This window comes from Mus pahari, chromosome 23, assembly GCF_900095145.1.
Source record: "Mus pahari chromosome 23, PAHARI_EIJ_v1.1, whole genome shotgun sequence".
NCBI lineage: Eukaryota > Metazoa > Chordata > Mammalia > Rodentia > Muridae > Mus > Mus pahari.
In genome coordinates this window covers 7,151,717-7,172,687 of record NC_034612.1, presented here as the reverse complement: position 1 = coordinate 7,172,687, position 20,971 = coordinate 7,151,717, and the positions used below count along the sequence as shown (strand labels likewise).

Here is a 20,971-nt window from a genome sequence, read left to right as displayed (position 1 = left end):
TGTAGCTGTCTTCAGACACTCCAGAAGAGGGCGTCAGATCTTGTTACGGATGGTTGTGAGCCACCATGTGGTTGCTGGGATTTGAACTCTGGACCTTGGGAAGAGCAATCGGGTGCTCTTACCCACTGAGCCATCTCACCAGCCCCAGGGTCTCATTTTTAATAGTTTGGTTTGTTTCCATGTTGAGGTGCTGGAGACTGAACCCACACATAGTTAATAAACACTCTGTTGGTGAGCTACGCCCTTTACTGTACTTATGCATTCAGCAAGCGCAAGTCAAGTGGAAACGGGGCAAAAGAAAACCACTTTTACAGCTCTTTTTCCCAAAGGGCTTTTTAAATGTCCATTTACATAGTGTGTGTGTGTGTGTGTGTGTGTATACACGCGTGTGCGTGTATACGTGTATATGTGTGTGTGTGTGTGTTGTGGGAATAAGTTCTCACCTACCATGGGGTCCCAGAGATTGAATTTAGGCTTGGAAGTAAATACCTTTACAGGTTGAGTCACCTTGCTAGCTAGCTAGCACTGATTGTTTCTTTACACAAGGTCTCTTTCTGTAGCCTAGGCTGGACTCAGTGAAACCCACACAGCCCTGCCTCAGCTTCCCAAGTGCAGGGATTAAACAGGCACGAGTCTGAACCCCCAATTCTTTACACCCACTGGGGAGGCATAAATCAAGATCATTGAAATGTATGTTTTAAAAAAAAAAAAGTAACTTTATTCCAAAGTCTTAAAAATTTATAACCTTAGAACTAATTTCTCCCAACTTTTTTCCTACGAAATGGTTAAGGTCAACCATGTTGACCCATCTGCAGTTTTTCTTTGCAGCAGCTGGTAGCCAGTCCTGTGGTGAGAAGTTTGATTGGCACTTACTGTATAAAAGCTGTACCCAGAGAAGACACCTTCTATATCCTACATGCTTCCTTCTACGACTGTGAGAAACAGAGCCAATGCCAAAGCCACAGGAGGGCACAGCCTGTCTCCCATGACTCCTCAGTTTTGAGGGAAATCAATGTAATTAAAACCACCATGAAGTGGTTTTCTTCCTAGTTCTAACAAGTGGATCTCATCAGTTTACTAATACATGCAGAATTTTTTTTTTAAAGACTAATGCACAAATTGTACTTTGGCGTTTAACACATACGCCTTGAGATCTGGGTATGGACTGCATCAAAGGGAAGAGGGGATGTGGGTTCCAGTTTTTCACAAAGCCTTACGACAAAGCCCTTTGGTGCCTGGGCTCTTAACCAAACTGCCACTTCATAAATGTGCACACAGGCTGATAAAATCCACAGTGATAAGTGGTCGGGGCTTGAGAACAGCATTTGGCACCAAGCCCCTCGAAGCTCTCATTGGCTAGTGGAAAAGCCCTCAAATATTTCCTGCCGCCAGGTGTGCACACAAGAGGAAGCTATGGGAAGCACTGAGTGGTCTCACCAAACATTCACCATGTTCCCAGCTAGCCACTTCCCCTCTAACGTCTCTTTTAAAGTTGCCTCTGAGTCGCGGACAAACTCAGGAACTCTTGTCATCGGGCCTCAAAGGAAAGGCCAGCTCGCAGGACTGAAGGCAACCCGCGTGGTCCCACTGTGAGATGACAGAGTGGCTGTGGCACCACTAAGCAAGAGAACTACATGTCACAGCCATTCTCAAGGGCTCCCAATTCACAGTCAGATGGACTCCTCCGTGCCCTGACCTCAGGATGGGCCACACCACACAGTGGTTTCTTCACTTTAGTCCCTGCATTCAAAGAGAACAGACAGCCCCTCCCATATCTCACAGGTACTTCTGTTAACCAGCTCCACAGGAAAATCTCGGGCCGGGCCCCAGTGTCAAAAAGTCCTTCAAGCCTTAGATCTTGTCCTGTATGAGCGGGATGTGCCCAAGAGATGTACATGAGTACAGAGTGCAAATTTCAAGTCAGATTTTCATGGTTAGCACAGGCCTATTGCACCCTTCGAAGATCCCTGACTTCAGAATGTTTAGATGAAATTTTAAAATAAAATAAAATTGCCCCCCTCCCCCAACCTAGCTGCCCCAGAACCTAGCTGTCCCAAGCTAACGTCATCACCCACTATTTTCTTTTGAAACTTACTGGCCTAGTAAGTAGGATGGAAACACATACTCCCATTTCCAGGACACAGACACCGAGTCCAGGGGGACCGTCTGTCCAGTTCTGTTATCAGGTGATGCTCTATTAGGGAAAGTTCCTCTTGCTTAGCACAGGAGACATGAGGAAAGAGCAGCCTTAGGTTCATCACTTAGGCTTTTATAACCGACCATACGCAGCTCTGTCTGTACACCGCGAAGGCTGTAAGGAAAGGTGCAATCCTCTCTAGGGAATAAAGCATAGTTGGGGTGGGCGGAGCTGAGAGTCTACAATGAAGGCCCCTGCAGTAGCTCTGTGGAACTAGGCACTCCTACACCCCAAACTACCTCCTCCATCTCTCAGGAGCTTGGAAAGTAGGTACTGCTCCAGGGGTGGTCTAGATAGGAAAATAGACACAAAATAAAAGATTTCAAGCTTCAGGCCCAAATCCAACTGCCTTCTGGTAGCTGACACCTCCCCTCTGCCAGGAAGGTTCCTCGCCTCCATATTCCTGTTGGGTAAGCAGTCTACAAACCTTGACTAACGGCACAGTGCACAGGTACCAAGTGCCCCACCCCACCCCAGTCCCCCATCAGTGTCTGTCACAGCCAATCACCTGGGAAAGAGCCAGGAATCACAGCCAAGTGACCCCTCAGACACCACTACGGCCTCTGCAGCTGTGCTCCGCACCGGCTGCTCCTTTCTCAGTGCACTTCACACCGCTGAGGTGACTCACACCAAATGGAGTCAGTAGGAGATGACAGATGGAAGGGGAGATGCAGGGTCTGTGCCGCGGAGACCCCAGCAGTCTCTAACACGAGCTCCCCGGGGCACCACGGTGAGAAGGTTGCCGAAAACGGATTGAACGTGCAAGACAGCACCGACAGTGAATCATCCTCTTCATCAAACTGGCTTGTCTTCCTCTTGAACAGTGTCACTCTGCGGCCCATCACTGTCATCTGTCGGGGGTGAAAAAGATGGAACTGAGTGATCTCACAGGCAAGGGAAGTGTTAACCTTCTGTCTCCTATCACCTTGGTGACTTGTGAGCCCCAAGAATTGGAGTTCATAAAGGAGGTAGAGCAGGGAGACAGGGTCTCATGTAGCTAGGCTGGCCCCAAACTCACAATGTAGCCGAGGATAACTCAACTTTTTTTTTTTTTAAAGATTTATTTATTTATTATATGTAAGTACACTGTAGCTGTCTTCAGACACCCCAGAAGAGAGCATCAGATCTCATTATGGATGGTTGTGAGCCACCATGTGGTTGCTGGAATTTGAACTCAGGACCTTCAGTAGAGCAGTCAGTGCTCTTAACTGCTGAGCCATCTCTCCAGCCCATAACTCAACTTCTGATCCTCCCGCTTCCACTTCCCAAGGAAGCAAGGAGGCTGCCTCAACATTCAACATTCACAGGCAATACAGGACTTTCTTTTCCTAATTCAACAATTCCCATACTGCGTCTTCCCCCATAGACTTTGCTGGATGACTTCTTCTCTGTGCTGGTAGTTTATGTGTGTTGATTATCTTACCCAAATGCTTGGGACCAGAGGTGATGTGGACTTCAGACTGTGGGTAAATTTGCATCTACAAAATGATAGTCCGTGGGGTGGGACCCAAATCTAAACAAACGTGAGCTCTATGTTTATTTCAGTTTCCTTAAATAGGTCTCACTTGTAGGTGATTGTATAAAATATTTCATTTTATTGTTTGCTCATGTAGTGGGGGGGGGGGTGGAAATCAGAGAACAACGTTGGGGAGCAAATTCACCAAATTCACTCTTTTCCACCAGGGACTGAACTCAGGTCCCCAGGCTTGGCAGCAAGAACCTTTACCCATTTAGCCATCTTGCCAGCCCCATTTAGACAACATTTTAAATAATCTCATTCGAAACAAAGTTCAAGTATGTTACAGCACCGGTCTTGAGGCATACGCTGACACTTAAATGTTTTCCATTTTGTTTATTTTGGGAATCGAGCACTCAACTTAGCACGGAGTCTTGGGCTCTACACTGAACTTGAGCCAGCTAACCTGCCTAGGCTTTAAGAAACTGCCCCTATTAGTGTCACCCTCCAGGAAAGCTGACTATATAGGTTTGAGGGTCTGGAAGGGAGGCAAGCTTACACGGAAACTCCTGAAGTCCATTCCCCATGCGGTCTAAGTTCCCGTTGACCAGAGCAGTCACCCTGTGAATGTGTCCATGCTTGCTTATCCCTTTCGGCAACTCCTCTGTCTCATTTGTCTCCTGTTCCACCTCTTCAGCCACATCTTCCTTCTCCTCCTCCTCCTCTTCTTCTTCCTCCTCCTCTTCCGAATCCACCAAAACCATGACGTCACCCATGTCCTGTCCCCTAATTTCCAAAGGAGAAAAAAATAATCAGGAAGTCATCTTGTCTATCTCAACTTGAGCCCCACTGGAAAGACTACATGGGGCTCCTTGTAATCCTCTTACAACCATGGGGAATCCTTGGCACAGCTTAGTCGTTTTTTTTTTTTTTTTTTTTTTTTNACTCACTTGGTAGACCAGGCTGGCCTCGAACTCAGAAATCCGCCTGCCTCTGCCTCCCGAGTGCTGGGATTAAAGGCCTGCGCCACCAGGCCCGGCTCGACACAGCTTAGTCGTGACAGTGAGATTGTAACTTCAGGATGAGACTTAGGCACTGATGGTGGCCATGTCTTTTGTGGATCTTTGTTCATACGCTATCCTTACTGTGTTGTCCCAGGCATCTAGCACAGTATTTCTCAATGTGGAATGTATATAAATGCTGCATTCTGGGCTGGAAGTGAAGCTCAGTGGCTAGAGTGTTTGCCCAGTACGCATGTATGCATGGTAGAGTGTGCCTGCAATTCCAGCATTTGGGAGGTGGATACAGGAAGGTCAGAAGTTGGAAGTCATCTTTGGCTACCATAGTGAGTTTGAGGCCAACCCAGAATACCTAAGAACCGGTCTCAAAAAAACCAACCAACCAACCCCAGAAAAATAAAATGAAAATCAAGTTCTTATTTCTGGCCTTATTTCTTGCCTCACTCCTACAGAATCTCCCGATCTTCAGGTAAGGTCTTCTCTCCCTCAAGCTGCAGGAGGGCCCTGTGTCCAGCATCCTGGCCCAGTCACAGGCTCAGGGAGGGGATGATGTGTGTACAGCTTAGCACCACATTCATAGTTCACCCTCTTGTGAAACTGAGGGAGGGACGAAGGCTCAGAGAATTGGGAATACCTGATAAGCTACTTCTCCACTGCCTGGGAAATGAGCCAACTCACCTACATTAGACTACATTAGACTAAATTAAAGGCAGGGTTATTTGGGAAGCTGTTCTCCAGGGGACGAGTTCACTGGCCCCAAGGATTGAGGCCAGGGCAGTCGCCACTGGGGTATGGAAGGGAGAGAAAGAGAAAGGGAGGGCACAAAGAGAGAGAAAAGAAGGAGAAGAAGAGAGGACCAAAATGTCTGGATTATATAGGGTGAACCTCTGGGGAAGGGCAGCCCAGCCCCTGGGCTGGAAAGTGCAGGGTTGGGGGCAGGGTATGCCAGGGAGGGACTGAGGGATGCTGGGAGAACCTGGAGGCCAGGTCTGCTTTGATATATCAAATAGTCATGTCAGTGCCTTGTCCTTGGGTTGAAAACCAAAGGATGATAGCCTGTACAAAAGACTTGGGATTAGCCGGGCAGTGGTGGCGCACACCTTTGAACCCAGCACTCGGGAGGCAGAGGCAGGCGGATTTCTGAGCCTGGTCTACAGAGTGAGTTCCAGGATAGCCAGGGCTATACAGAGAAACCCTGTCTCGAAAAACAAAAACAAAAACAAAAACAACAAAAGAAAAGAGTTGGGATTAGCAACCGGGGCCTAGGGCCATGGTTCATAAGCCGCTTCCCACAAGGCCTCATCGGAGTCTCCTGTGCATAGTATGTCTGGGAATGACAAATCTCTGCCTGGACAATGGCCCTTCACCAGGAGTGACAGAGGGGATGGCTTCCCAGGAAAGAAGGCTCTAGAACGGTAAGTTCCCTCTGTGTAAAGTGAAAGAATCAGGAAGTAACTGTTCACAGATCATCAAGAATTCTCTGTACTACCCAGGATCACTTTGGGGGAAATAAAATATACAAATTCCACTTGTTTACTGTTCCCTGGTGAATTTTCCTGTGGGGTGTGGGGACTTCAGGGCATTCTAGGGGGCCTATGACTTGGACTTTTAGAAGATGAACTAGAAGCCAATGCCCAAGTCACCCGGCTTGTGTGTCTACAGAGTCCCCATATTTCAGTGTGTTCCTCCTGGAGTTTCTTATTGTACAGGGGCAGAGGACTCTGGAATCCATCAGACCTGGGTCAAAGGACCTTTGCCTCTTTGATTCACCTACAGAAATCACTCCACTGGGTCTCCACCTCCTCCGCGAAACTGACACACCATCCCCACTCCACTACGTTGTCAAGATGGAGCTTTTCCCACAATGCCTCGGGAAGCTCCCGGCCCAGGGTCAGATGCACGGCTGATCCCATCCGTGCTATCATTCTTATAAAGGAATAAGAACAGCACTGACGAGGAATGATGGGGAAGAGGCATGGGATTAGAATCCCTCAAACACACTCACCTGAACGTGCTCCCCGCTGAAAGAGAAAAGAGAAGAGAGCGTAAGCACCAGGCACAGGGGTTCCATTTCAAGGGTTTGCAATCCAACCGCCCAAGGAGGAGATAACTCAATAGCCTGAGGCCCCGAGCTCAAAGTCAAATGACTAAGAAGCCAGACATTGCTATATGTACCTGTACATCATTAGGGATGTGAGACCCGTGGCGCCTAGGAGCTTGCTAGCCAGCCAGCCCAGCCAAAGGGGTGAGCATCCAGTCCCCACAGACTCCCCCAGTCTCAAACCAGGAAGGAGAGCAGAGCCAGAAAGGAAGATACCCAAGGTCGGACTCCGACATCTGCATGGACACACACGGGCACACGCAACCGCACGCTCCCATGCACATGACACATACAGAGCCCATGATAAAGGTATAGCAAAATATTAAAAAGAAAAATGAACACTGACAAAGCATGACCATCTAAGAAGCACCCTAAGCGCTCAGGGACTTCCTTAAGTGCCTCGTTATCACGCACAGCGTTGCAACGAAGCTTTACAGGATGGGGCACTTAGGTGGAAGCTGCGCACAGAGTTTTCTTCCCACCCCGAAGCTTTTGAAAGTCTTATTGATTCATTTGAAAGTGGGCTGGCGTTTTGCCGGCAGGTATGTCTGTCTGTGCCCCACATGCACACCTCCGTGTTCAAGGATACCAAAAGAGAGTCTGGGACGGCCTTGAACTGAAGTTACAGACCGTTGAGAGCCGCCAGGTGGGGGTACCCGGAGTCAAATGCTGATTCTCTGTGAGAGTAGCCAATGTTCTCCAGCCATCCCTCCAGCCCCGCCCACAGCTTTTTTTTTTTTTTTTAAAGCTTGGGGAAAAAAAAAGCATGGGAACTAAACGGGATCTTACCCTTCCAACAGAAGGCAGGGCTGTAATACAGCATGAAGCCTGAAGCAACAGCCAGTCCCAGCAGGAGGAGGCTCACCACGGTGCCCACGATGCCCCCGATGTTCAGAGGTTCTGTGAAGAGATCGCACCACAAACCTTTTCGATTGGTCGCCCAAAACATCCCCTCTTTAGCCCAAATCCATCTCTTGCTTGTCTGATCTTGGTTTCGTGTCCACAGAACCTCTCCAAAAATCAAACTCAGGCAGGCAGAGTTTACAGAGTCAGACCAAGCATATATAGCATCAAAGGACAATGCAGAGGGGGGCTGGAGAGATGGCTCCGTGGTTAAGAGCACTGACTGCTCTTCCAGAGGTCCTGAGTTCAATTCCCAGCAACCACATGGTGGCTCACAACCATCTGTAATGGGATCTGATGCCCTCTTCTGATGTGTCTGAAGGCAGCTACAATGTACACATATAAATAATAAATAAATTAAAACTTAAAAAAATATACAACGCAGAGCTAGGGAACTCTGTGTGGACCAGACCCTAGGTACTTTCCAAGGCCCCAGTGAGAGTGGGAGATAGTACCACAGTGAACATGGTGATCAATGGACCAGGACTGTGGGGCAGTGGACCTTGCCACCAGACAGAAAACCAGGTAAGGTTGAGCGGATTCAGGAACCCCAGTGTGATGGTTTGAAGATGCTTGGCCTAGGGAGTAGCACTATTTGGAGGTGTGGCCTTGCTGGAGTGGGTGTGGTCTTGTTGGAGTAGGTGTGTCACTGTGGGCGTGGGCTTTAATACCCCAGTCCTAGCTGCCTCAGCACCAGTATTCTCCTAGCAGCCTTCAGATGAAGATGTAGAACTCTTAGCTCTGCCTGCACCACGCCTGCTTGGATGCTGCCATGTTCCTCCCTTGATGATAATGGACTGAACCTCTGAACCTGTAAGCCAGCCCCAATTAAATGTTGTCCTTATAAGAGTTGCCTTGGTCACAGTGTCTGTTCACAGCAGTAAAACCCTAACTAAGGCACCTAGCAATTCTCATGATTTAGAACAGTAGGTGTTTAAATCTACTCCGGACCAGGTTCCTGTCCTGGAACACATGACCGCGACATCCCGCTGAGAGGACTGTGACAGTGACAAAGGGACAATGCCTGAAGTCCTTCCACATGCAGATGAGGCATCCCTAACATCTCAGTCTGAGCCAACTGGAAGCATCTGCCTTTAGACCCTAACCTTCCCCCAAATAGTTATAAGATGCTACCCACGAAGGAATAAAGGGCAGAAGTTATTTCACCAAAGAGCGACTCAGAGTGCCTGTCTTGTAGAGCTGTATCACTCCAGAGAAGGGTTTTCTCTCTCAAGGCTTTCGAAGCTGGACCTGGACCTGGCTCAACCATCCAGGGATCCAAGTCTGACTGCAGCCACTTCCTGCTCGGTGGCCCTGACCTTGGCCCCTAGCTGCCTGCCGCATCTGGCTGCCTGTCATAGACTCTGAGAGAGTGGTGGCCTTGGAAGAGACCCCACACACACACAGGCCACCTTGCTCTAGCTTCTCCTTGAAGGCTACAACTCTTTGGCTGCTCTGGTCAGGCCAGAGCCCCATGGATCCCCACAGACAGCGCCCTGTACACAGACCAGCACAGGACAGAGCTATTTATTTTCCATGGCTGTCCTGAAACTCTCTCTACAGACAAGGCTAGCCTGAACTCAGAGATCTGCCCACCTCTGCCTTGAGGGCAAGGATCAAAAGTATGCACCAGCACTGCCTGGCCAGAACAGGAAATTTAGGTACTGGCTACACATAGACAAATGTGTGGTATGTTGCATGGTGACACAGGCCACAGGTAGAAGGATCACAAGTTCAAGGCCCGGCCTACAGAGGAAGTTCCAGCCTGGCCAAGGTTACATATCAAGACCCTGTCTCAAAGGGAAAACAGGCAGGAGAGGAGTTTGATCTTGCTGTAAGAGTGAACAAAGGAAGCAGGGGGGCAGATGGAGCTGGCTCAAACCTAGGCAACGAGGGAGGGGCAAAAGGAAGGAAAGAAACTTGATCCAACTGCACACCACCCACACAAACCAAGTCTGAGTTAAATCCTTAACCACAGTGGGAGAATGTTAAACCGGCAGAAGAAACAGAAGAAAGCCAGGCACGGTGGCGGATACCTGTAATTCCAAGTACTCTAATACTGACTACAAAACAAACAAACAAAGAAACAAATAAAATAAAGTCAAAATATCCCTCAACTCTGCAAGACATTGAAGACGCTCTGTGCACTGCAATAGAAACTACTCATCTGATTTAACTCTCTCCATTGCATGTGGTTGCGTGTGCGCTCACGTGTTTGTGCATGCATGCCATAGCATGCGCGTGGAGGTCAGAGGACACCGTGAGGCAGCCAGGTCTCTCAGTCCACCATGTGGGTCCCGGAGCTCCAACTCAGGCAGGCAGACCTGGCTACTACAAGGGCCATCTCAACCATCTCGGAATTGAATTCTCCATGTAAAAGCAAGCCTGGGTCTGTCTCAGTAGGAGGCCGATTCGCTCTCATAGTTAAAGACCTGTCAAAGTGCATGTAGATCCCAAAAATGTTTTCCAAAAGAGAAAAGACTGCTTTATGATTTATCATCAATAAATGTTTGATGTGTGCACCTGTTTTATGTATTTTCTCACCTGAAGCCCTGGGACAATGAGAAATGCTGAAGCAGCAGCTCTGGTGTAACAGAACTGTCCCTTTCTTGTTTGTTCCCTCCCTCCTTCCCTCCTTCCCTCTCTCCCTCCCTCCCTCCACTTCTCCCTCCTTCCCTCTGTCCCTCCAGATCCTCATTCCTCCTTTATTGTTTACAGACAGGGTCTGTAGCCTACACTAGCCTCAAACTCTCTATTTAGCTGAGACGACCTTAACAAATAAGTAGAGAGAATTAAACTTGGGGTATTTCACACTGCAGGCCACAGAGCGTCTTCAGAGTGAACCCATACTGAGTTTATAGTTGGCATCTCTAGTGGCTTGGAATTACAGACGTCTGTCACCTTTACAAACTCTCTATGTAGCACACCTGACTTCCATACCTCCTGAGGAGTGCTAGGTCTGGAGGTCCTTGCCACCATGCCTAGTTTACAAGTTGAGAGAGAGGGAATCCAGGGTTTTTTCTGTCTTAAAAACTGTTGCCGGGCGTGGTGGCGCACTCCTTTAATCCCAGCACTCGGGAGGCAGAGGCAGGTGGATTTCTGAGTTCAAGGCCAGCCTGGTCTACAGAGTGAGTTCCAGGACAGCCAGGGCTATACAGAGAAACCCTGTCTCAAAAAACCAAAAAAAAAAAAAAAAACTGTCAAGATGCCGGGCAGTGGTGGCGCACGCCTTTAATCTCAGCACTTGGGAGGCAGAGGCAGGAGGATTTCTGAGTTCGAGGCCATCCTGGTCTACAGAGTGAGTTCCAGGACAGCCAGGGCTACACAGAGAAACCCTATCTCGAAAAAAATCAAAAAAGAAAAAAAAACAAAAACAAACTGTCAAGATATAAACATTTCTAGAATTTCCCTTGACCCCCCATAGGGAGTTCCATATTTGTTTTAAGTGGGGCAGTAGAGAACTTTGCTGCTATAATTCACTAATTTTACTACAAATGTGTGTGAGTACATATATGCATGCACGTACATATGCATGTTCTAGTACATATCCTTTGATGAGTAAAAGGTATAAATTTTTAAAAGCCTTTTTAATTTTACATATATATACACATATATGTGTGTATGTATATATGTATATACGTGCATGTGCATGCACACACACACTCTCACACTGTAGCTGTTCTCAGACACACCAGAAGAGAGCATCAGATCTCACTACAGACAGTTGTGAGCCACCATCTGGTGCCGGGATTTGAACTCAGGACCTCTGGGGGAGCAGTCAGCACTCTTAACCGCTAAGCCATCTCTCCAGCCCCAAGGTGTAATTTTTTATATCCTAGGCATATATCGGCATTCCCAAGATTAGACACTAGTGTTCTCAGGCACCCTCTCAAACCATAGGCAAGTGATATACCATCTTCAGTTGATCATGGCCCAAGAAGGAAGGCCCCAAAGCCACTCCCCTCAATGATGCCAGGTGCTCTAAAGGCTCTTAACCTTTGGGGCCACCCTGAGTACCTACCTTTCACACTCAACCAGATGTCTACCGCCCTCACCCCGACAGGGTTCTCGGCCCGGCAGAAGTAAAAGCCTCCGTCCAGGTCCTGGGAGCAATTGTGGATGGTGAGAGAGGAGCTTTGGCCCTGCTGGGTGATGATGTAGCGGCTGCTGGGCTGGATGGCAGCCTCGGGCTGCGTGAGGTTCCTCAGCCACTGGACCCTCGCAGGTGGGTTGGCTCCCATCACTTGGCAGGTGAGTGTCACGTTGCCCCCCACGAAGCAAGTTCTCATGGGCTGAGATGCCACTAAGGGGCTCGCTGGTGGTCGGAGGAGGGGAGGCAGAGACAAAAGTTTCAGGAAGAGTCAAGCCAGGGTCCACCCTTTCCCAGCAAAACCAAACCAAACCAAACCAAAAACAAAAAACAAAAAAAAACCCACGCCTTTAATCCCAGCACTCGGGAGGCAGAGGGAGGCAGATTTCTGAGTTCAAGGCCAGCCTGGTCTACAAAATGAGTTCCAGGACAGCCAGGGCTATCCAGAGAAACCCTGTCTTGAAAAACAAAACAAGGGGCTGGTGAGATGGCTCAGCGGGTAAGAGCACCCGACTGCTCTTCCAAAGGTGTAGAGTTCAAATCCCAGCAACCACATAGTGGCTCACAACCATCCTTAACAAGATCTGACTCCCTCTTCTGGAGTGTTTGAAAACAGCTACAGTGTACTTACATATAATAAATAAATAAATCTTTAAAAAAAATTAGAAAAACAAAACAAAAAAACAAACAAACAAACAAAAAAAAACAACGCTTGTAATCCCCACAGGTGCTGGTCCTCCGGATTATAGCTTAATGCCTATCGAGTACTTACTGTGCACAAGGAACTACATACAAATGAGCCCAACTCACTCTCAAAGGTACCTTGACATTATTCCCATTTTGCAGAGAAGGAAACTGAGGCACAAGGAAAGCCAAGTGAGTTTCTCAGCTAGGACACAGAGTGACCGCCTGTGCCACTTTTCCTAGGACTAAGACGACACCTGGGATGGGAGGTTTACCACGGAACACCGTTATACACCTGGGTGGAAACCAAATAGGCTGATAACTGGGGACCCTGAGACCCAAGCACCAGGTCCCTGTCACCCAGCGTGTCTATGTCAAAGTGCATGGGTCAGTGAGAAGACTCAGTGAGTAAAGGGACTTGTGGCCATACCCGAGGTCCTGAACTGGATCCCTGAGACACCCATGGCAGGAAGAGAGAAGTTACTGGTTTTAATAAAGTTATCCTCTGAACGCTGAGACACGTGGACACACAACCACACACACACACACACACGCACAGACAGACAGATAAGACAATAATACAAGTACGCCGACCATGTCCAACACTGACACAGGCCAACAAGGACCAATGGCTTAAAGGCATGTTCTAGGACTGTGAACAGGAAAGTTCTATGACATTAAGTTCTAGAACTTTACGGGGCTGAAAGTCAGGGTGCTAACAAAGCTGGCTTCTCCTGCGTGCTCCAGGGACACCATGCCTTACAGGTGGTTCCTTCTGGTTTTTTGTTTTTGTTTTTTCCTTTTTTGGAGGCAGGTTTTATGTAGCTCAGGCTGCCCTTTGAACTTGCTATGTAGCCGAGGCTGGACTTGAACTCCTGAGCCTCCTTGCCTCCACACTCAGATTGCCTTCTTCTTTTTGAATATGTATTTTTAATTACACGTATGTGGCACACACAGGGGTCAGGGTGGATATGTGCCCGGGTATGGGTGCCCTCCAAAGTCAGAAGCATGAGATCCCTCTGGAACTAGCTTTGTAAACCGCCTGGAAACTGGAACCTTTGGTTCTTCATTGAGCCTGAAAAGTTCCATCACTGCTGAGCCATCTCTCTAGCCCCTCCTTTTCCCTTTCTTGGTTTTGCTTTATTCTGTTTGAGCCAGGGTCTCACTACGTAGCCCAGGCTAGCCTGAAGTTTAACCAAGTTGGGCAAGCTAACCTGGAACTCACAGACACTAACTACCTGTCTCTGCCGCACAAATGGCAGGATTATGGGCGTGTGCCATCATGCCAACATCTTCTCTGGATCCTTGGCTGCACGCCCCGCCTCCCATCCCTTTTAATATCTTCTTTCTGTGATCCCGTTACCCGCTGATTCCGACCTCCCATCCCTCTTATAAAGACACACAGGGGGACTGGTGAGATGGCTCAGTGGTTAAGAGCACCTACTGCTCTTCCAAAGGTCCTGAGTTCAAATCCCAGAAACCACATGGTGGCTCACAACCATCCACAACAAAAATCTGATGCCCTCTTCTGGAGTGTCTGGAGACAGCTACAGTGTACTTACATATAATAAATAAATAAATAAATAAATCTTTTTAAAAAAAAAAAAATAAAGACACACAGGATGACACTGGGACCAGCTGATAATGAAGAATAAAGTACACAGGCTCTAGGGACCACGGCCCAGCCTCCTACAGGGGAGCACTGTTGCCTGCTACCACAGAACTTCCCTGGATGATTTACAACGCAGGGCTGTGGCCTCCTACCCTGAGGCTATTTCCACTGAACACTCCTAGCAGGAGGGAGGAGGGATGGTCAGAAAGCTCAGGTAGTCACAGTGTCACACAATCTCTGTAGTTGGGTCACCATGCTGTACTCCTTGGTGAACACTGTGCTGTGTTCCCGTGGTGAGCAACCCCTCATCTTCCTGCAAGAAGCCCCAGTAAGCTCAGTGGAGGGACCAAGCTTATCTTTGGTCCTACACTAGGGCCCTCGCTGGGGTGAAGAGATGCTCGTTTTTGTCTTCCCAAGGAAAGCCACAGAGCACTATGAAGTCCTCTGACTTGAGTCAGATGAGAGAGGCACTGACACCCAAAGTGATCCATCTGCCCTCAGCCAGAGAAGCTCTCTCTCTCTGAGGCTAGGACCGTCCTAATGCGTGGACCCTTTGATACCGATCCTCACGTTGTGGTGACCCCCAAACACAAAATTAATTTCATCCGCTACTTCATACCTGTATTTTTCCTAGTCATGAATCGTAATGTAAAACAGGATGCCTGATATTCCGGATATGTGACCCACAGAAGAGTGGAGACCCACAGGTTGAGAACCGCCGTAGCTAAGAAGTCACCCGGAACAGTTTTCCACACTGTGACTCTCTGGGATCCTGCCTGGTAAACTGGAACCACTCTCTCAACTGTAGGCCCCAAAGGAGAAGCTAGGGTGTCGGACCTAGCACCCTGGGAAGAGAGGGGGAAGAGGGAAGGAGAAGGGGGAGTGGAGCAAAATGGTCCGCAGAGCCTCCAACTTGGGTCAAAAGGTCAGATCGACAGAAGAGAACCGCCTGAGTCTGAAGGTGCTTGGGACCCTCAGGAAAGATATCCCTCCCCAAAGTGGGATAGCCTTCCCTCCCTCTCTGTGGGGAGCCCCAATCTCCTTCTGGGTCCTGACGCCAGTGGCAATCCGCATAGGTGTGCTGATATTTTGGGACTCTCAAATCAGAGTTTCAGAAATGGCTGCTTTTTCCTTAACTGTGCTCCCCTCCCCTCCCCGGGAACTTTTCCCTAGCTCCCAAAGGGAGGTCACACTCATGACTAGACCTGACAAGCAGGGTACACTCACTAGTTATTACCCGCGCGCGGGCTGAAGAGATAGCTGGGAACAGTTAAGAGCTCTGCTGGCTGATTCTACAAGTGAACTTTGACACAAGCTGGAGTCCCAGGAAAGGTGGGAGCTTACATAAGATGGGACGGCACGCTATGCATGTCTGTAGGGCATTTTCTTAGTTAGTTAGTGATTGATACAGCAGAGGGCCCCGCCCAGTGTGGGTGGGGTCATCCCTGGGCTGGTGGTCCTGGGTTCTATAAGAAAGCAGGCTGAGCAAGTCATGGAGAGCAAGCCAGTAAGCAGCGCCCCTCCATGGCCTCTGCATCAGCTCCTGCCTCAAGGTTCCTCCCTTCGAGAATTCAATGTCCTGACTTCCTTCCATGATCAACAGTCATGTGGAAGTATAAGGCAAATAAACCCTTTGGCTTTGGTTATGGTATCTCACCACAGTCCTAGAAACCCTAACCAAGAAAAGGGCGTTTATATTCTTGCACAGGACCTGGGTTCTGTTTCCCAGCACCCACATGGCAACTTACAACATCTCCAACTCTTCTTCCAGAGGATCCAAGGCCCTCTTTGGGCCTCCAAGGGCACCAGGCACTCATGTGGTGCACAGACACGCACGTACAACAGCCACATACACAAACTGTCAAACACACTTGAGCAGCATAGCACGAATCCATTCAAGAGTTTATCTAAGCGGAAGTAGCAGGCAAGGATAGGAAGCAAGGTTCCGTAAGACGTGGGGCCTGTGGCGATCCGCAAGTGAGCATGGATGTGAGGGCCTTCGTATGATGGGCTACCAGGGTGGCCCTTCACGAACTCTTCAACAAACTGACCTGCAGGATGGCTGCAGTGGACCACGGTGGTTCTTTGTATTTTGGAGACTGAGGCTCAAGGGTCACTTGAGCCCAGAAACTCAGAACCAATGTGGCAATCTAGTAAGCTGCCCTGCCCCCCTTTGTGGGGGTACAGTGAGAGCTGGGCATAGAGTTTGTGGCCTTGCTGAGGGTGAACAAGTAATGTTCTACCCTCAGCCCTAATTTTTTTTATCTCTCTCAAGAGACAGGATCTTGGGCTCTGGGATGTCAGCAGAGAGGGACACCCAACTACGTATTGTGTGAGACAGGACTCTATGTCCTGTGAGATCTAGGGTCTCATTTCTGGCACAAAACCAAGAAGGCAGACCAAGTGACTTCTGAGGCTTGGTCCTTCTTCTGCCTGGCTCACGCCCCTCTTGCATCACTGGCTCTCAGGAAAGTGGATCACCATGCTGGGAGCGTGGGTCCACAGGAGGACACTCTGGCAGCCCCCACAGAGGGCTGGACCATGTGAGAAGGAGGCAGCTCGCCAGCCATGTGCTTGAGCACCTAGGAAGAATATCTTTCATGATTTCATTTTTTTTGTTGTTTTTTGTTTTTGTTATGTTTTGTTTTTCAAAACAAGGTTGCTCTGGCTGTCCTGGAACTCACTCTGTAGACCAGGCTGGCCTCGAACCCAGAAATCCGCCTGCCTCTGCCTCCCACGTGCTAGGAATAAAGGTGTGCGCCACTGTCCAGCGCTTTCATGATTTCAGCACCCAAACTTACAAGTCGTCTGGCTGAGATCCCCCCCCCCCCAACTCTTCATACTCTTTCAAAGAGACACACAATCGCACCCTACCAGAAATCTTCAGACAACCAATGTTTAAAGCTACCGAGTTTGGGGGGGGGGGGGGAGGGATCCTCTGTTACATAATAAAGAGGACACACTGAGACGTCCTATCTGTCCTGATCAGCATGCCAGGCTGAATGACTGAAACGGAGGGCACAGGCACACAGCCAGTGTCTGCTGACATAAAGACCCTGAGCCGGGCATCTTTAAACATGGAAGGCGATAGCCGTGAAGCACAGGGAGAAGCGAGAGGAATTCTGGGTACTCCAATACCGACTTTCTCTCCCAGGACTACCATCAAACAGTTCTTTGAGAAGAAAGGCAGGCAGGTGAACCCCAACCCCTGGACAAAGCAAGCCAGACTCACAGATCTGTACCACACAGCTGGCTCCAGACTCGGGTCCCAGTATGTGGTTCCCAACGCATTTGAACGTCTTGCCCTCCGACAGCTGTGCCGGGCTCAGCGTCTGCAGCGTTGAGTTTCCCACGATCATTCCTCCAGGCTCCTCGGTCCACAGGAAGGTCGGGTCGGGGTATCCCCCGTCCCAGTTACAGGCGAGTTCCAGGGAAGTTGATTCTGAAGACACCTCCACCGAGCACTGAGGAGCTGATGGAGGGGGCCCTGCAAAAGAGTGGAGGAGAGAGTGTTTCATCTTAGACTCTGAGTCAGACAGCAGTGTGTGTGCGTGTGTGTCTCTGTGTGTGTGTGGTGGGGATGTTTCTGTCTGAGCGTGTCTGTGTATCTGTCTATATGTGTGTGGGGTATGTGTGTGGGATGTTTCCGTCTGTCTGTGTCTGTATGTCTGTGTGTGTGTGTGTGTGTCTGTCTGTCTGTCTCTGTGTATGCCTATGTCTATATCTGTGTCTGTGTGTGTCTGTGTATCTGTCTGTGTCTATGTCTGTATATGTATGTCTGCTTGTATATCTGTGTGTCTGTCTGCTTGTATATCTGTGTGCTGGTCTGCCTGTGTATCTGTGTGGGTCTCTCTGTGTGTAGGCTACAGAACCAGGGTCTCAGAGAGCCATTAAGGCTACCTTCAGAAAGTCCCTATCAGACTGGGGGTGTGTGTGGCTACAATAGTACATGGCTTGTGTAACATGCACAAGGCCATGGGTTCAATCCCCAGCACCCCACAAAATGGTTGTGGTGGTACTCGTCTGTAATACTAACACTGAGGAGTCAGAGGCGGGAGGGTTAGGAGCTCCTGGTTGTCTTTGGCTGCTCATCGAGTTCAAGGTTAGCCTGGGATACAGAGACACCGTGGAGGAGGAGGAGGAGGAGGACACGCCAGAGAGTGTCAGATGGCTCAGTGAGTTANGAGGAGGAGGAGGAGGAGGAGGAGGAGGAGGAGGAGGAGGAGGACACGCCAGAGAGTGTCAGATGGCTCAGTGAGTTAACAATATTCGCCATGCGAGGCTTACCACCTAACTCTAATGCCTGCAGCCCACACGGGAAGCAGAGAACCAACCCCACAAATTAGCCTCTGACCTCGACCCAGCTGCACATCATACACTTACAAAATTAATCTTTAAAAAAACCCTGAGACTGGCAGTGGTGGCACACACCTTTAATCCCAGAACTGAGAAGGCAGAAGCAAGTGGATCTCTTGAGTTCCAGGCCAGCCTGGTCTACAAAGTGAGTTCCAGGACAGCTGGGGCTGCAAGGAGAAACCCTGTCTCGAAAAGACAAAGTAACAACTATAAAGAACTAACTAAGACCAAAAGGCATCTGAGATAAGACTCACAGTGAGCTGGAGAGATGGCTCAGTGGCTAAGAGCACTGACTGCTCTTGCGGAGGACCAGGGTTCGATTCCCAGCACCCACATGGCAGCTGACAACCATGTCCCTCCTGGGTAGCAGGCATGCACACAGTGCAATTATATAGAGGCAGGCAAGCTATAAAATACAAAACCCAGGAGAGTCAATAGACAGAGGGGCTGGTGAGATGGCTTAGCAGGCAAAGGTGCTTGTGGCTAAGCCTGACCAGCTGAGTTTGATCCCCGGAGTACCTCAGACTTCTACATGGCACACATGTGCCCTATAAATGCACACAAAAAATAGGGGCTGGGAAGATGGCTCAGCAGGCTAAGAGCACTGACTGCTCTTCCAAAGTTTCTGAGTTCAAACCGGAGCAACCACATGGTGGCTCACAACCATCCGTAANGAAATCTGTCTTCAGAGATATCTGAAGACAGCTATAGTGTCTTACTTACATATATTAAATAAATAAATCCAAATAAATAAATAAATGTGACAAGAGGGAAAGAAACTTCCAGACTACGCAAACCCAGGGATCAGGGTTGTTGGAGCACACGAGCAGAGCATGGAGCGGCTACCCAATGGATGAGGCATTAGCGCTGGGTTCCCTGGTCTGGAACTGTTGTTAGATAGTAGAAACCATAAGAGATGGGACCTTAGTGAGGGATTTGGGGTCATCGAAGGGGATTGTGGGACCCAAGCCACTTCCTCTTTCGTGTCTCTCTTTCTCTTGCATCCAACTGTGAAGGGAATGGGTCCCTTTGCCACCGGCCCAAAGCAACAAGGCCAACCACTGACAGACGGGGACTTGTACAACGACCAAACAGACCTTTCCTTTTCCTTAAGTTGATTGTGTCGGGCCATTGATTAGTGTACCCAAAACAGTACAGATGATTAAACACTGTCGTGCCTCTGTGTGTGCTGAGTGCATGTGTGAGTTGTGTGTGCACGTGCGCAAATGTGTGCACGTGTGGTGAGTGTACCTGTATGTCTGTGTGCATGTGTGTGCAGATGCATGTGGAGGCCAGGAGTCAACCTTGGATGTTGTTCCTCAGGGATCTTCCACCTTTTTTTTGGATATTGGAGACAGGGTTTCTCTGTGTAGCCCTGGCTGTCCTGGAACTCACACTGTAGACCAGGCTGGCCTCGAACTCAGAAATCTGCCTGCCTCTGCCTCCCGAGTGCTGGGATTAAAGGTGTGCGCCACCACTGCCCAGCCCACCTTATTTTTTGAGACAGGGTCTCAGTGGCCTGGAACTCACCCAGTAGGCTAGGTTGGCTGGCCACTGAGCCCCAGGGATCCTCGGCCTTTGCCTCCCCAGCGTGGGGGTGCAGATACAGGTTGCCATGTCCTATTTTTAACATGGGTGCTCGGGACTGAACTCCCGTTTCTCATGCCTGTGGGGCAAACACTTTACCAATAGCTGCCTTCACACCCCCACCCCAGTTTTCTTTTTTTTCAGTGACAGTCACGTCATAGCAAAAACTAGCCTAAGACTCATGATGGTCCTCCTGCCTCATCTTTCCAAGAGATAGAACTACAGGGATGAGCATGTTTGGGCCTGGGCACGGGCATGCAATAGAATATTATACAGCCCTGAAAAGCAACAGGACACTAAAGCATACATACTGCAGGGCCACATAGAAGGGGCAACCATATGAGGCAGAAGAAAGCAGTGTTAAGCTCAAAGGGAGACAGGAAGATGCACAGACGCGGTTCAAGGAGGGGCGTGCTGCTTACGCACAGTAGACCAGGAGCTCGGTGGTCACCTTTCGCTGTCTCCCACTGAGCACGTTGGTGGCTGAGCAGGTGTAGTTGCCTTGGAGGTTCTGGGACATGAGCATCAGCGTGAAGCTGTTGGCTGACAGGTTCTTTCCTAAGAATTCCAGGATGCTGTAGGTCTGGATCCACCACTCCACCTTGGGCGGAGGCTGTGCAGCGCTGCAGCAGCTGAAATCCACCTGAGAGCCCCTGGCTGCATATAGCGTGCCGTTGGGGAGGGTGCCGGTGGCTGAGATGTTAACCTCCACGTGGGCGGGACCACCTGGGAATGACAGGGTAGTGAGGATGGGGAGGAATGGACATGGTGGGGTTCTACCGCAGCCACCACCACCGCCATCACCACCATCACGGTGCTAAGGGAACCAGACAACAAGAACAGTCTATGCTCACAGCCCGTGTGTCAAGGCTGTGCAAGGTTCCAAGGACCTCTGCTCACTTGATCTTGGACAATTAAACAGAATTGGCTGAAGATAGGTGAGTACTTCCTTTAAAAAAAAAAAAA

At 49.3% G+C, this 20,971-nt stretch overlaps 1 protein-coding gene across 1 annotated transcript in view; it reads right to left on the bottom strand.

The window, feature by feature from the left end:
* Positions 1–706: 706 nt before the first annotated feature.
* The window catches only part of Vsig10 (V-set and immunoglobulin domain containing 10), a 35,392-nt gene continuing 15,127 nt past the window's right edge, over positions 707–20,971 (bottom strand). Inside the window, exons 3-9 of the mRNA XM_021187159.2 lie at positions 20,432–20,731; positions 17,295–17,549; positions 11,698–11,991; positions 7,563–7,673; positions 6,678–6,693; positions 4,213–4,439; positions 707–3,048 (exon numbers count right to left, since the gene is read on the bottom strand). Coding sequence (XP_021042818.1) covers positions 2,993–3,048; positions 4,213–4,439; positions 6,678–6,693; positions 7,563–7,673; positions 11,698–11,991; positions 17,295–17,549; positions 20,432–20,731 — 1,259 coding nt within the window. The 3' untranslated portion in view covers positions 707–2,992. The remainder of the gene's footprint in view (positions 3,049–4,212; positions 4,440–6,677; positions 6,694–7,562; positions 7,674–11,697; positions 11,992–17,294; positions 17,550–20,431; positions 20,732–20,971) is intronic.